Source organism: Drosophila gunungcola (assembly GCF_025200985.1).
Source record: "Drosophila gunungcola strain Sukarami chromosome 3L unlocalized genomic scaffold, Dgunungcola_SK_2 000009F, whole genome shotgun sequence".
Classification (NCBI taxonomy): domain Eukaryota; kingdom Metazoa; phylum Arthropoda; class Insecta; order Diptera; family Drosophilidae; genus Drosophila; species Drosophila gunungcola.
The window spans coordinates 1,314,352-1,330,894 of NW_026453181.1; the positions used below are offsets into that span (position 1 = coordinate 1,314,352).

Genomic DNA, 16,543 nt, shown 5'->3' on the forward strand with positions numbered 1-16,543 from the left:
GAGATAAAAGAACGACACTCCTAAAAATGCATAATGTTAAAATTAAACGAATAAACACTTCTGCATTTGTTAGATGAAAAATAAAAAATAATTTGATTACATGGCTTGTTAATACTCCCACCATTCTCTTTGAAATATTGTAAATTTGTTTCTTATCATTTGTTGCTTAACCTTTTTTTTGACCAAATCTTCGTACTTGTCATTGTAATTTTACCTAATCCCCAAAACAAAAGTTGACCCAATTCTGCTTTCTACAACTAACGGCCCTGACATATCAATCAGTCAGCCATCAACACTCGACCAATTGTGTACGTACAGTATTTATAGATTTTTGTACTCTGCCTTCTCCATCTGCCTTTTACACCCACCTCAGTTTTGTGACAATGCCCAAAAGAAACGAAAGCGTGAAACTCACGAAAGAAACTCGAAAACTGTTGCAAGGCATAGGCAAGACCAATTAAAAAAGAAATATAGGTAATTACTCACGCTTAGATCGCGGGACTTCTATAAAAGTACTTAGGCCCTTAGTCATGGCTCAAAGTTTTGGGTAATTGAAGGGAGGGGAAAGTGGGGACTAATGCAGGTGACCAGTAAGGGAAGTAATGTCCACGTCAAGCCCCGAGCCAATTTACTTAATGACGTTTTGGGCTGATAATTTTTATTTTCCTTTTTGCCGGAAGCGGAAAAGGCACCTGTTGAAGGCTGTTTCTAAACAGAATGACAAATTTTGATAAAGCAGGAAGTACAATCAGCAAACCCATATGTATAGTACTTTATTTGGATATTGAACGTGAAGTTGCTTTGGCTGTCTATTCATTTAGAAAGATATAGGAATGAAAAAAGATTTCGTATATTGATCTGCTAAAACAGTTTTCATTTCAGTAAGTGTTCTAGGTAGTTAAGGACAAACTTACTTTCCCTTTAAGTTTCCAATCAATAAGCTAGTCTTAGATGGATTCGTGTTTTGAGCTTTCGCTAAACTTTTTGCAATTGCACGTCAAAGTTGGTTTAGCACTTTGACCTATTGACCTGCATGTCATGTCTGTAGGCAATTGAATATCTGAATACATTCCGAAGACAACCAGCTTTAAATTTCAAACCTTTTATTTCTTTTTGCAGCTGCAGTTTTCCTCCCCAAAATGGCGCCTATGCCCCGAATTCAGTTGCCCAACGGAAATGCGTCGATAAAGGCTAACACAAATAACTTTCTATATGCAGAGACGATGTCCGGCGATAGTAGTCCCACTCCCAGCAGCCCGCCTTCCAGCACAGGTATGAGCTAAACATTTACAATAATATATATACAATAATTTGATTTAAAATATATTTTTTAAACTAAAAAAATGTTTAAACCACAGCGGGCGTAGCCAAATCCCAGTGTTCCTCGCTTTCGGATGGCGAATCCTTTGAGGGCTATGGTGAGAACGAGTATCCCACCCAACTTCGTGAAGGCCGCAGTTCCAATTCCAATGGAAGCGACAACAACAGCAACCTTATTAATAACAATAATGACAATCTGAGCGTAGGAAACGCGAGCTCACAGCATAACCACAGTGGGCACTCTAACGACGGAAATAACAATTTAAATGGCAGCACTGGCATCGAACTCGATTTGGCCCCACATGTCGGTTCATCTACACCCCAAGAGTAAGTTCCTAAACGTTTAATACATGACATTTCAAAAGTATCACAAACAAAAAATAGACAAATTTTCTAGAATTTGATTACTTTTAATAGCATGAGCTAAAATTGGATTGGAACGAAATTAATTATCGATGAAATGCATTTAAATCAGAACAAATTATACATATTGATTAAATTTCAAATGCACTTAACTTCTTTACTACTGTAATTATTATATTATTTAAATTTGTAAAGATTAATACTTTAATTATTATAATTTTTTACAAATTTAAGCATTGTTTAACCTATTTTAACAAATTCGATGAAATATTATCAATAATAATAAAAACCAATATTAGTTTTAATTTTAATTAATTTCATTAATATTTAATGTTATTCCAGTTTTAACGCTACCATCGAAATATTTATGTTTTTTAAATGTTTTTTTCTTAAATTTGAAACAATTTTTTCATATAACTATTTGGAATAGCTGTAACGTGTGAACTATACATTTTGAAACCATAGCTTTTTACTTTTTGTAAATAATTCACTTCTGTCATGTTATGAACATGAGGTTTTTCAAATTAATTTTATGTAGATAGTCTGAATCTAATTCCTGGAACTATATGACACTTAAATGTCTCATATATTTCTATTGTTAACACTGCTGACACTTTATTAACTTGTTTTCATTGTTGCAGTGATGACGAGCTGAACATAATGCCCCGGGACAATTGGGCCAGGCGCAGTCTGAGACGTACTCCCACCAGGTAATCTCGCTCATTTGATCGGTCCACCTCCCAAAATGGAAATCGAAGCGAATGCGAATTTCCTTAGTTGTCAGACATTTATAAGGTTGCACACATAATCGGGCTGAATACGTAATAGCCGTGAACAGAAAATAAAACTGGCCAGGCCCAGAGACTTCATCAATTCAAAACTCTCAATTTGTCTGTCCGAGGCAACATAAAAAATCGTATTTGAATAGTTAACCTTTTCTTTTTTTTAAACCTGTGTTTGTCAGTTTCCACGTTAGTTTGTGTGTGTGGCATAAAAAATGCATACACAGGCTGAAACCAGTTTTTTCTATGCTCTGTCTTGGGCACATGAAACGCTTTGGGCCGTGATTCATGCGTGTCTCTGTCTTCGGGTTTTGGAATCTCTCACATCACAGCGATCGTGCCTCTCTTTCTAGTCGTGTTCTCCCGTCTCTTTCTGACTGTTTCCGCCTTTGTTCAACACGGCTAAAGCCGTGGTGAGTTCACAATTCACCTGATCGTAAGAGAGTCGGTTAACTCTCTTAAACTATACCGTGATGAAGATTCATTTGATCCCAGACATACATATTATTATAATATGGTATGTTGTTTACAACAAATATTACTTAGATTAAATATATATTTTTTAATAATCAACTATGAACAACAGTAGAACTTTATTTTTATTCACATACAACATTGAAAATAGATGAGAATATTGTTGATATTTCGTATCCTACAAAATATTTCGATTTGTCCAAATCGTCTATTGAAGTTTAAAAATAACTCTGTCTTCTTATTTGGCTTTACTTTTGAAACTATTAAACCAACTGACACCATTATTTATATAGCCTTTTAAATTGTAAATCTTACAATAAATATGAAGTGCCTAGGTAATACGTTTTCTTCTTAAAATAAATTCAAATAAATACAATTAAATTCGCTCCCCCCAATTGATAAACATTTTTCTTACAGCAATCCCGATAGTTTGTCCCAGCGTCGTTGGGGATCCATGAGACAGTAAGCCATCTAAAAAATATTTTTATTTGGGTTTTCATGTAGAGCTTCATAAATGTCATAACCCCCATTTTTGACCCATTTTGGTTTTGGTTTATTGATTTGTATATACAATATTATACTTAATTTTTAAATAATCATATTGGTATGTAAAATAGAACGGTAAAATATCACTTAATGACATAATGATTGTATATATTTTTGGTTTTGTTTTAGGAAAAAAAATTACCTTATCTGATTTAAGGAAAAACTGTTTTCATCACCAACGAACTCATTTCTTGGGGTCTATTTTTCAAGTTTGTAAATTTGGGTTATTAGTTTGCTCAAATTTTTCCCAATTTTCCATTAGTTGAGTTACTCTATTGCTTATTTTTCCTCTGCCGAAATTAGTTATCAGTCCGTTCCCATCTTTTTCGCCTGTTTCAATTGTTGTACCACCGACTGTTCAATTGGGTAATTTTCAAGAGCTTTCTTTCCACCATCCAGCCCCAAAATCCGAAATTTATGATTATTGCCTGCGGGCTGTCATAAAAGTTACAACGAAAAAAAATTGCTCACTTCTCTAGGACTTAATTGCAACTGAGACCATAACGAAAGCCAATAAATATATCAGATTAATAGCAAGAGATGTTAGTTAATACAATGCGAGCTCTGAGATTGGATCTGCTAGAATTTATATAACTTCCTTTGGCAGTTCTGCTTGTCAACTGGCGACCGTGTTTCCTACTGACATCTTCTCGGGCCAAAAGTTGTTTGGCCGCTTTTGTGAACTCTTCTCGGTACCGAGTGAAAAGGTTGAAGGTAGAAGATGGGGGTCTTTCCTTCTCGCCCCTCCTTTTGGCCAACTCCTTCCTCTTGACTTGGCTTACGAGTTTTGCTGACTCGCTGGGGTTGTCATGCCGTTGGAATTTATATTTTCGTTCAGCCGATCGGAGGAAATGAAGTGAGAGGGTCCAGAAACAGGTTTAACTTGCGGCAATTGTTTACTCTTCAGAATTTAGGCCGGCACTTTTGTCAAGTCGCGAAAAAATGTGACCCAAAATAAACACAGTTTGGTAAATTCAAAAGATGTTGATATATGCATCGATACCGCTCATCGCTCATTTGCCTTATATACTTAAGTCAATATAATAATTTTAATATTTGAAATATTACCTGTTGAAATTGTCAAACAGCTGTTTCATCAAACATCCGTTACAACTCTTGTTTTTAAATAGCCCAAGCATTCTTTGTCTTTGTTTTTGCTTGAATTTAATAATAATTTGCTAATGGATATAAAAATATCCACATAATATTTACATGCATTTGGTGACTACATTCATTTTGAGACCAAGTTGCCTTCTCAATTTTAGTAGGAAAGAGCGACTACCCTGGCTTCTCAGCAATTCAAAACAAATTTTCTTGTTGTTGATTTTCTAAAAATTTCAGCCAGTTGAGTTCGTATGGAACAGCAAATCAGCAATTCCGAAATTCAGTCGTTTAAAGAAAACCCAAATTGTGTGGTTTCTGCTTGTTTTTAAAAAGCTTTGTTTTTAAAACTATAAAAACTATATTATCCTATATCGATTTGTGACAATATGATAATTTATGGTCTCTATAATTTTAACAGTATAATTTCATTGAGATGGTTTGGTAAACAAAATAATCAATCTCGCTTAACCTGCTTTAAAACTTGTCTACGACTGAAACAATGCGAGAAATCTGCAAAAATAATTAGATTCCTCTGCATTTAAGGCGTGTGCAAATAAGTTAACCCCACGCAGGCTGTAAATTGTGGATGCTCTGTCAACTTTCCGGACCTTGATGTTCCCATGGCTTCTCCTCTTTTCAAAGTGACTACAACTCTGGCCGACTTGAATTTGTCATGCAAATGCCTTTGTTTTTGCTCATCTGCTGGGAACATGTTTCGCCCAGTCTCTGCACTTGGCAATCAACATTCAACAAAGCTGCGCTGGGAAACGGAGGGGGAAAATGCATTTAAAGAACCGAGAACAATTAAGGGAAATTTGTGGGAAGAGTTATAAGATTTAAATCTGAAAATGGAAAGGGAATAGGGAAAATTCCACAACCTATTTGTTTTCAAAAAAAAATTTAGCTCAATGAAAAGGTTTACCATTTAAAAAATCAAAAAAATTTTAACAAAGAAAATGTTGAAAAATATATTTAGCCTAGCAATCAGAGAATTTAACGTTGTACAAATTGCTGAATGTTTCAGTTCAGTTTTGTACCTCCAGTCAGCAGCGTTCTGTTTTCTTTGTAAGTCATTCAAAATTTTTGATCAAAATCAACAAAAATTTAGCCATAAAATGTGGGACTACCGCCAGAAAATTGACTTTGAAACATCGGTGAAGATATCACCGTACTGTCATGCTTGGCAATCGGTTTGCTGGTTTATGCTCAAGGGCCTTGATCTGTGGAAATTCTTGGTATCTGATCGATCACCAACTTATCTGGTGGTCCTAACCATTTTCCTGATTGGACTTTCTTGGATGATATTTAAGAAGCTTAGGCGTAGATGGAAAGAAGTGAGTTGGTTGATGAGGTTCATAAACTAGAGGCCCTCTGTTTTAATGGGGGTTTCCCCAGGTGCCCATGTCGGAGATCCAGTTGCTGAGAGATCGTGTTCAGTTTGTGAGCCAGGATATGGTCATGTTGCAAGACGCCCTCAACGCTACCTTAGTGTCCAAGCCCGTTGCAAGTATTTCTAACGAGGTTATTGATGCCTTTCTTGAGAGGGGGACCGACGAGGATGAGGAAAACCCACCACCGGAGCCTCAAGAATCTGAGTCAGCTACCAAGAATCCAGACCCCGAACCTCAGGATAATTCCTTAGACGAAAATAAAGCACTGCCTGTAGAAAAAGTTCCAGCAAAACAAGCCCAATCTGTGAACAAGCCCCTTGTTCAACCCAAACCCAGACGTATGCTATCTCAAAATCCACGTGATCTAAACGAATATACAGACGTGGAGCAAAGAAATGTGCGTAGACGCCAATCCATTCCAGGCTCTACTGCAGAACGGAGAATGTAGATTGTTGTTGTTCGCCATTGGGATACTTGACTGTACTTTAAAACTATAAATGAATTCAAATTATAATATAGGCTTCTACCTCAATATATGTTTTGTAAAAATTTGTATCATTATGATAATATGTAAAAAAATGTCCCGATTCATTTTTTTTTTTTTTAACTTTTCAAGTTTTGTTCTGATTTTTTAAGCCTGAAAAGTTTAACTAATTTGGATAGTTTTCCTTTTTTTAGCCTTGATGCAGCCTTGACAATCTTGCCTTCAAAAGTTTATCTTTAATTGATTTTCAATTGCCTTTGGAAGTATTTCCCACCTTTTTCGTTGTGTATCTCTATTTTCCCGTGCATAATTGCCAAGTCTACCCGTTTTGGCCCTCAATTTACCTTAAGGTGACCGGCTAATCGAGGCATTTTCCAAGCCACTTTTGCAGGTGCACCAGTTTGTTGGCAGTTGGCTTAATTTCTTGGCTAATTGGCAGACTCGGCTACAATTCCACGTTTTTTTCTTGCCTGCATTTTAATGATTTGGCAGCCGAAATCCGTTTGAAAGTTCCGTCTGTCGCCAATTTGGCATCGGTTTGAGGTAGTCACAAACTAATAGATACTTGAGAATGTTCATTGTTCGCCAAATTTGTTGATGTTGTATGGTTTTAGTTTTTAGTTTCGCCAGGCAACATGTTGGCAGCCAACAAGTTGCGTGGAAAAGAGCAGAGTCTGCAGAAGAGCTGCCAGATTAAGTTGTCGAAGTTACCTCTGTTAATGTAAAATCTTGTAACATAATATTGAGAAAAACAAAAGGATGACACCGTGGGTTTTTGATATATTGGCATGTTCTATAAAGGAGTGTAACGACATGAATGTATTTTAATTTTTTGAACTTTTATTACGTTTTACATAAATAATATAGATATTGAATATTTTTTATTTTATAAATTTATGTAATTTTCAGTTTAATTATTCGATCGTTCCAATGGCAGCTATATGATATCGGTTGCATATTTGAATTAAATTAAAATCGTAAATCTGAACTATCAAAATATTACTATTTGCAAGAGTTTTTGAAAAAAAAATTTTTTAAATACGGAAGTTTTTTTTTTTTTTTAATTTATTTCTTGGAGTATTTTTATTGTTCCCATGGGAGCAATACGATATATTAATATATTTTGAAGAACTTAAAAAAAGTTTAAAACAGCAAGGCTATGATTTTTTTTCATTTATTTTTTCGATTGTTCTATTGGAGCTATATACTATAGTTGTCCGATCCGTCTCGTTCCGACTTATGTACTGCCTGAAATAGGAAGACCACTTTTGGGAAATTTTCATGTAGATAACTTTAAAACTGACAGAATAGTTTGCTCAGAAACGGATGTACGGACAGACAGACGGATAGACGGACATGGCTAGATCGACTCTCCTAGTGATGCTGATCGAGAATATATATACTTTACAGGGTCGGAGATGTATCTTACACTGTACTGCAAAATTCTGACTGAAATTATAATACCCTCTGCAAGGTGAAAAAATGTATCTGTAAACTCTAGTTGATATAGCCGTTTAAAACACATTTTAAGGGTCAAAAGATAAAGCCTCTAGTTGCAAGTGGAATATGCTTCTAAGAGCTTTCAAACGCCATTAATAATAAAATTATTATTTGTGTTTTTGCTTGTGTATAAGCCGTCTAGCATTTTTATGTTAACTGCTAGCACTTTTCTGGCCGTCCAACTTTTTCCAGCTGTCTGGCAACCGTTTGAACGGCAACAGAGACTGAAAATGGTCTGGGCCATGTTAGTTTCTCTCCCACACACACTTGTGCTCTTTTGGCCTGCTTTTTCGCTTTGTTTATTGTTTGGCTGGTTGGCTCTCCGGCTTCGAACCTGTTTGTTGGCCGCCTTTGGATTGGCAGGCGGCTAAAGAGTTGGAATGCGGCTGGTTTTTGGTTTTAGTTCGAACTTGGCTGTAACCGCGTACGGACGAATTTCTGTCGTTGTTTTGGCCCGATTTGATTATTTATTAATCGCCCGAGAGTCTGTGACTTGTGTTCCGGTACAAACCCATAAAAACAACATACAAAATTCCGCCGCATCCATTGAGAAAACAAAAGTATGTGAAAGTGTCTGTGTGTGGCTGCTTTTGGGCTTTTGTTTTTATATATTTTGGGGGCCCCAGACAACGCGTCGTATGTGAAACATTTGTGCAAATAGATTTAATTGTGATTTTTCTTGCGGTTTTGTTTTTGGCTATAAATTTCGCTTTCCACGGAATAGAAAACGTTTTTAATTTGAGCAGCGCGGTTTTATGAGATTTCGTCCATAGCTTTGTGCTGTAGTTTACACTTTGGTAATTCGCGGCGTCACGCCTTAATGGCGTTCAACTACCATCATAATAGCCACAATAACAAGCGCAGTCTTCGGCCATATACTGCACATTCCCATGCAAAATCGCCTGCTTCGCCCTCTTCTCGTGCGTTATCCTCTTCTCCATCTTCGACATGTGTGTCTCGTCTTTTGCACGTGACTTTTCCTTGGGTTTCCACGGGGCCCACGCCCTTTTGTGCTGCACTTTTCCCCAAGCACTCGTCCAAACTAAAGCCCCATTAATACACAGCCAGGTAAAAATAGGTGGATCAAAAGTGAATAACAAAAGGTGAATAGGTTAGTGCTGGCACCACTCAGTTACTGCTCTATAAAAATACATTTTAAAATTTTAAAATATTTTTTTTGTATAAACTAAAATATTAAAATAACTGATCAATATATTAAGATCTAAATAAAATATTTCAAGCTATATAAAAATGCTATTTCTAAAGTCAAAATAGTTTGACACACTTTTTTGGTATAATGATAAACAAAATCTGGTAAATAATTTTTCAAAACAGACATTTGCATGCAAAATTTTAAGATAGTGGGCTTAAGTTTTGAATTCAAAATTTAATCATTGAGCTGTTTATGGGAGATTTACATAATAACCCAAAATATGTCTATCAACGTAGCAAGTGTTTTGAAAGCTTCTACTTAGATTTCAACAAGGTTTTGTGAAAACGCATTTACCAATCAATTCTTTCTACATTACACCTTGGTTACAACACCTTTCACAACCAGTAACGACACCGCCAATTAACTGAGGCTCTTGATTGCGTTAGGAGTTGAATGAGTAATCGACTTTTGGAGCTGGTCTGAGCCGAAGTACAGTCGATCCATTGCCACACTCACCGCATCTTCAACTCGGCCTAATCTCCCTTTTCTGCTCGCATTGTAGAGATCCATCAATCAAAATCGAATCAGTTTTATAGCCCTAATTACCGCGAAGAGCAGCCGTATAAATGTTGCCTGCCCGGGGCACCACAATTTCATTGCTAGATAGTCAGCGCAGTCGGCAGTGCAGTTTTCCAACGATTTTCTTTTCGATTTGCGATTTTCGATTTTTATTTCGATTTCGCTGGCGGAGAGCGTTTAACGACGTTATCAGAGCGATTTCCAGCCGCGTGTTGGTGAAATATAAGCCATATACCATCCGCTCATCGTCTGCAGTTGTGGCTTGACTTGGATGTTCGGCTTGAGGAGATTTGTAATGAAAAGTGAAGTGTGGCTGGCGGACCCGTCAATTGCGAAAGTGTGTCTAATTTGCCGATGATGAGTGCGAGTGCGTTTTCTCGAACGAAATTTCCTTTTCTGTGGCAACAACAAGCTTCCAATTTGTTGAGCGGCTCATAAACCAAATAAAAAGCGAAGTTATTGGGTGTGCAAAAATCCACAAAAATACACATCTAAAAAGACATTAATGTTATATGGACACTTCGTTAATTATACTGATAATAATTTTAGTTTAAAGAGAGAGCTATCATTAAAGTACTTAAATATTTATTTTCAAAGATCGTAATGACTTCGTTTAAATACAACAAATAGACAAGTGCCAAAGAACTAAAAACTCAAATCAGAACAAATTTCATAAATATTTTTGTTATAAATGCGCTTAAAGTGATCATCCAAAAACCATTTTACTAAAATCAAATTCTATAAGAAACTAAGTTAATATGCCCAATTTAATTTATCAAATTTCAATGACAAAACTCCACGGAGGTTCAAATTTATTTATTAACAACGATGCTATCACAGTGTTAAATGAACTATAACGTCTCCTGTTAAATGCTTTAAAATATTTTAATGACTAAATAAACAAAGCATTATTGTTTAACTCGTTCAAGTCTTTAATCTTATCAAAAAGCCAAAGAAACAGATCTTATCGGTTGCAGTCAACAAATTAAAGTCAATGACGTGCGCAATGCGGCCAATGGCACCTAAACCTTATAGCCAAATGAGCTAACCAAACGATAAAAGATAAACTCCATATAAATACCTAACTAAAAGAAAACTGAACTCACCTAAATGGATGATGAATATTTTGAGTATTTTCCTTATGACCGTCGTTGCAGTCATTTGAGAGACATGTGCGTATTAAATCCTCACCCAAAAACCCTTCACAAACTTGTTGTTGTTGTTGCACTTAGTCGTATTCATGTTGTTTGTTATATTCATATCTAATTCTCAAGAAAGCTCACAAGACACGCCCATTGTAGCCAGTTGGAGAAGTCGCCGCCCACATGTCCATAAATACTTTCACTTGTCCGGCAACAAAAGACGAACATTTCTTTATATCAACTGTGACTCAGGGCATTGTTTCTTTGGAAATCGCAACAATCGCGACATTTCTTGACCCCTAGTAATTTTGTTACCATTTCTGGAGAAACGAATTGAAGCACATCGAAATGTTTGTTGAAGTAAAAGTTTTTCGTAAGCTGAACAAAATGTCTGAAGTGCTAAAGAATTTAATATATAAAGGAATTCCAGTGTAAATTATAATAGATTTTTCATTGTCATTTTAGTTATTTCATTCACAGTGTCAAAATCATTTAATTAAATTAAGGTATTAAATTACTGTCTTATCTCGTGTAATTTTTGTATTCCAACCCTTTCTCCGGCTTTCTGGAATTTTTATGAATCCATTGACTCTTTTTTCCATAATTAAATTATCCACAAAAATCTTAAAAGAAACAAGAAAACCAGTCTAACCCCTTAAAAAATAGCTGCTTTAATAGTTTCAATTCCCAGGCGCTTAGTGAGTGGTTTTCAAGTCGAGGCACCTCAAAAGGGGGAAGGGGGCGTGGCCAGGTGAGTGGGCAAGGTGTACTTCACCCTTTGGCAACACCGCTGAAATAGTAACACTAACCACTGTGCGCATTGAGGCGTTTCGCTGTGAACAACAATTTCTGCAATAGAAAACTCGATTTGGGCAGCCAAAAAAGCTTCCGCCGGTGAGGCAGCGAATTAATGTCTATGTGGGTCAATCTCACCTGACGGGGACAGGTGTTTGTCTAACTTATTTTTACCAAGCTTTGTTTGCCTTTTCCCTCCTTTATTTTTGCATAATCCGATCGTGATTGATTGACGCGCTGTGGGGATTGGCGCGGCAAATATGAGACATAAATTGCACTAAAGAAAGACAGGCAAAACAAAGAGAAATACCGAATATAAAAGAAACTCGGGGAGATAATAGCAATAAAACACAAACATTAAGCAGCGTAAACTTGGCTGGTACCCATTGTCTGCCTCTGTTTTTGTTTTGAATTTTAGGCAGTAAAGTTCAAGAAACTTTTGCCACCTTTACTTAGTTGATTATTTAATTTATGAAGACCCTCAGACCGGGTCCGGGCATCATTAAAGTTTTCCGTCACTCTTGCCTTTGACTTTTACTTCAATTTGAGCTGAGCCTCATAACAAGTGCGGCAAACAGGTTGCCTCTTCAGTGCAAACATTTAACTCGTTATGAGACGGGTCCCTTTGTCAGGTGACTTTAGTTTGCAGAGAAGACGGGCACTCTCCCCTGCATTCAATTAACACTTTTGTGCTAAGAGGTGCAAGTGACGTAGCAAGGGTAGTTAAGTTCGCTTAACTGATGTTATTTTCTCATCACTGTAAGAGGTGATCATCCATAAAGCCATCTAGAAAAACACAAAGTCTGCGAACTTAAAGTACTCACAATAATGTTTAATGTGGAATATAAAAACCCAAAATTATTATTTTGTCTACCTATTTAAATTTAGATATTTATTTTTTTATTGCCCTTAATCTGATATTTATCTAAATTAATCTTAGCTATTGTTCATATTAAACCATTAACCTTTTAGCAGAATAGCAAAGCTTTCTTTTACGCTAGCCTTGTTCTCATTCATTTCCATTTTTGATTATGCAAACTTCATAGGCCAACAAATACCCATGGAAAATTACATAAAAATGTATAATTTCGGCTATGACTGCAGTTCATTCTAAATAACAATTGAAATACCTTTGAAAGCTCCCTCTCTGTTTTTCGGATTTTCGTGCCCCTCCCAATACCACCCTTTTCAGGGTAACGAAGCGGAACGCATTGCGAGAGGGAATAGAATAAATTGGCGGGGGTGGGAGATGGGAGATGGGAGGTAGGGGAATGAGCTTGCAATGAGTGGTAAAAAAAAAGGTAAAACTTAGGGGTATAATTTGTTATTCAACAGGTGTTTTGGTAAAATACTTCGACAGAATTTGTTTAACTTTTTCTCAATATCTTTACATATTTATTGTGGGATTGTGAGTAGAAATTTAAAATCCCCCAAAAAGTTGCAGTACATGAAAAAATCTAAAAATAATGGAAAACCGCTGCTTGATTTCCGGTCAGTGTCTCGAATTTCATTCAAATTTTCAAGCACTCCCTCGCCGAAACTCAAGGTTACCCACATGCTAGAAACTGATCCAGCAATTCAGACTCCACTCCCCTATAAACCCCTACCCTTTCGCCACTCCTCCGAATGCTGCCAACGACCTTAATCATATTTAAACAGTTTTTTTTGTTGGTTGCTATAGAGATTACATGCCATTACCTTGATCGTTTTTTTGTGTGTACAATTAACTGTCATTTTTTGATACGTTATTTTCTTTTGCTGTTTTGTTTTATGTTGATTTATTGTTGAGTTTAATGTGAGCAAACCAAAAAAATGAACAAAAAAAGTCGCTTATAGTTGCATACATTTTTTTCTTCCGTTTCAAGCAATTTTGTTTGCTTAACTTAATCTGATATTGCCTGTTAATCACAAATTGAAACCATTTGTATTTTGTACTCAGATAAAATTCGTACCAATATACAATAGACCAATGTTAATTTAACTATAAAAAAGTTATTTTACTATTTTACCGCAGCTTGCAATTCAATATATCACATGTCTTGACAGCAGAACTTAGGATGCAGAAAAAACTGGATGTGATAGTCAGACGGATTTGAAATTGCAACTTAATGTCAACTTCAGCCGACCACTGACTCATAAAAGCAGCTCCCCAGCTAACCACAAATGCTTTTTTTTTTGCATTTTCTGCTTCTGCTTTTTGGCTGCAAAAATTGCGCAATATTTGCAGCAGGTCCCCTCAACACTTTTCGGCTTTGGTCAATTTGCAATAATTTGCTGGCTTGTTTTTACATTTTTTTTTTGCATTTTTTACGAGCACGCAACTCTAATTTGTATGGTGTTTTTGCATAAAGTAAATTAAAACATAAAATAAAGTTGCGTTCACGGAGTGCCATAAACCCAGATGAGATACATAGATTTTCACGAATGTTTCATGTTTTTAGCTCAACTACACTCAAAAGTGGGCTAATGAGTTCAGTTGGGGCCAAACTGAGACTGTGAGAGGCGAGAAAAAAGTGGAATAGCTAACGTTTTGTTCGCAAACTTTTCTGGCTTGCGAATTTTACTCATTTTACTCATTTCTAGTTTTCAATTTTTCAAAACGGAAACTATTTGCGGTTTTCATATCTACGCTTTTATGGCCCAGACTAAAAGCAACACATTTTCAATGAATTTGCCATGTGAGATCACCTCAGATAGAAACCGCAATAAAGAAAACAAAACACTAATAAATGTAGCTGATGTTAGAGTTTGACAAGTATTTGTTTTTTTTTTTTTGTACTGTGGTTTTATTGTTTGGTATGAGTGATAAGTTGTAAACTTAAAACGCATCATGTTTAATAGTTGTGTTATCATAATGAACACAAGAAATACAATTTTATTTAAGTTTTTGATTACAGTTAAGTTAATAAATATCTTTGAAACACTTTAAGTAGGCTTATAACAATTTCTAAACATGCTCAGCTCTAAAAACCAGTCCATAATAAACATTCCACTACAAATACCTTTCAACAAAAATATATAAGCAAATACACTTTTCCGGCATTTTCTTAGCATCTCCCTTTTCCTTTCTCCTTAATTTGGCTTTCAGCATTGGTAGTTGCAAAATGTCTCCCACCTTTGACCTATTTTTTCGCTATGCACTTTACACAAACACACATTTTCCCCCATTTTTCCACTTTTACTCGAAATTTAGTCGTCTACGTCTCTGTCTTTGTCTGTCTGCACTCACATCTTTCGCAATTATTTTGAGTTTGACGTTTCTTTGCTGCTACAATTTCTTGGCTGCAGTGTGGCTTTTACAATGTTGACTTTTTTTACCTGCTAGCGTGGGTTGTGCATTTTTGTTGTTTTCGACTGCTATTATTGGTAGTTGTTTCTTTCATTATCACGTGTTTGGTTTCTTTTTATTTTTGTTTGGCTGTCTGCCTCAAGTTGTTTTACAAGTTGCCTTCTTTGGTAATTCCTCTTTTTGTTGGCCATTCAATGCCATCTAATTTATTTGCATTTCGAATTGCTTGAGTTTCTTCCATTTTCTTTAAAGGGCTTCTATGGGGTGTAGTGGGTTAGGCTTAGGGTTAATTTTTCATTTATCCATTCTTAGTGGTTTGGTGACTTGCTTGCGAAATTTGAGAAGCCATTAATCTATATTCCATTTGCTTATTTATGTTTTATTTATATTTTTCAGCTCCGGTCGCAGACAGATTAGTTCAAATGCCTTAGCCAGGTGAGTTAATATACATTTTGTATTTCAAGCTTATATTGTGAGCAGGAATATTTTTAACAGATATTTTTAAAACTCCAAAAAAATCCATTTTAAAATCATATTTAAAAGTTTTACATATATATTATATAACGATTGCTTTTAACGTATGCTTACAAAATTAGTCAATTATACGATGTGATTTTTAAAAATTTTAATTTGGAAATTACGAATATTTTTTTGATATTTTAAATAGTACAAATTTAATTTATTTTTTTATCAGAACTACAGTTTGAGATTCATTGTTCAGTCGGTTTGAGTCGTGACTAACAATGTCGTCTAGTAAATACGGAAACCATGTATAGCGTAAGATACATAAGTGGCGCCGTAAAACTGTGTAAAGTAGTGTAAAAATACGCGTAGTTGGTGTCAACAAAAATTTACAAGAACCTGGATAGGTTTATGTCCCAACTAGGTTGCCATGTCAAAAATTATAAAATTATGTTTCAAATTAATCAACAAAATAACTTTTAAATAAAGTAATACTATTTTCTAAGTATTTTAATCAATTTATTGACCAAGCTTTTAAGACATATATAATAATGCAAAAGCTCTAATACTTATAAAACAATGTTTGCCTTGCCAATTTAAATATTTTTCCAATTATTTCATTAAATCATTTATTTCAGCCAACTCTACAGATCATCGAGCTTTAACTCATCGGGCCGTAGCTCCAACTGTGATACAACAGAAGACATGTACAGCGACATTAGCTTGGAGAATCGTCATGACTACGATTACAGGGTAAGTACACCCATTAAATATAGCCACAGTAGTTAAATAAAACTCATGTTCTACTTCATCTTCATCTTAATGAAATAATAGATTGTTTACTTGGATAACGAGATATCGTTTGGGCATCAATCCAAATTAGTTTCGACTTCGACTTATTACACATTTGTCTTGCACAATTTGGTTTCAAAGACTTGACATTATATGGCAAAAAATAACGGAATAAATAAATAAATCGTCCGCTGCATGAATAGGCTAAAAAAAAATTGTCACGTCTGATATTTCATCAAAGAAATCGTTGATGAAGCATAATCTGCACTTGAGCCGAATTCGCAATTGTAAAACTATTTCCCAACTTTCATGTGTGTGAGCTTGAAAAACATTTTCATTGAGTCAAAATTTCGAAAATGTTGGGAAA

General features: G+C 35.5%; 2 protein-coding genes across 2 annotated transcripts in view; both read left to right on the forward strand.

Moving 5' to 3' along the window:
• Positions 1–16,543, forward strand: part of LOC128259674 (rab11 family-interacting protein 4B) — a 47,524-nt gene that overhangs the window by 8,857 nt on the left and 22,124 nt on the right. Inside the window, 6 exon segments of the mRNA XM_052992203.1 lie at positions 1,120–1,272; positions 1,359–1,647; positions 2,325–2,393; positions 3,357–3,401; positions 15,319–15,357; positions 16,023–16,137. Of these exon segments, the coding sequence (XP_052848163.1) occupies positions 1,140–1,272; positions 1,359–1,647; positions 2,325–2,393; positions 3,357–3,401; positions 15,319–15,357; positions 16,023–16,137 (690 nt within the window). The 5' untranslated portion in view covers positions 1,120–1,139.
• On the forward strand, positions 5,595–6,567 carry LOC128259684 (uncharacterized). Its single transcript, XM_052992219.1, has 2 exons — positions 5,595–5,923; positions 5,985–6,567. The coding sequence occupies exons 1-2, from the start codon at positions 5,705–5,707 to the stop codon at positions 6,426–6,428; spliced, it is 663 nt and encodes a 220-aa protein (XP_052848179.1). The 5' UTR covers positions 5,595–5,704; the 3' UTR covers positions 6,429–6,567.

Bases quoted from the DNA above. Each gene is read 5' to 3' on its own strand.
- LOC128259684 (XM_052992219.1), top strand. From the start codon at position 5,705: ATGTGGGACTACCGCCAGAAAATTGACTTTGAAACATCGGTGAAGATA. The intron at 5,924-5,984 runs GTGAGTTGGTTG...GGGTTTCCCCAG, and splicing joins TTAGGCGTAGATGGAAAGAA to GTGCCCATGTCGGAGATCCA.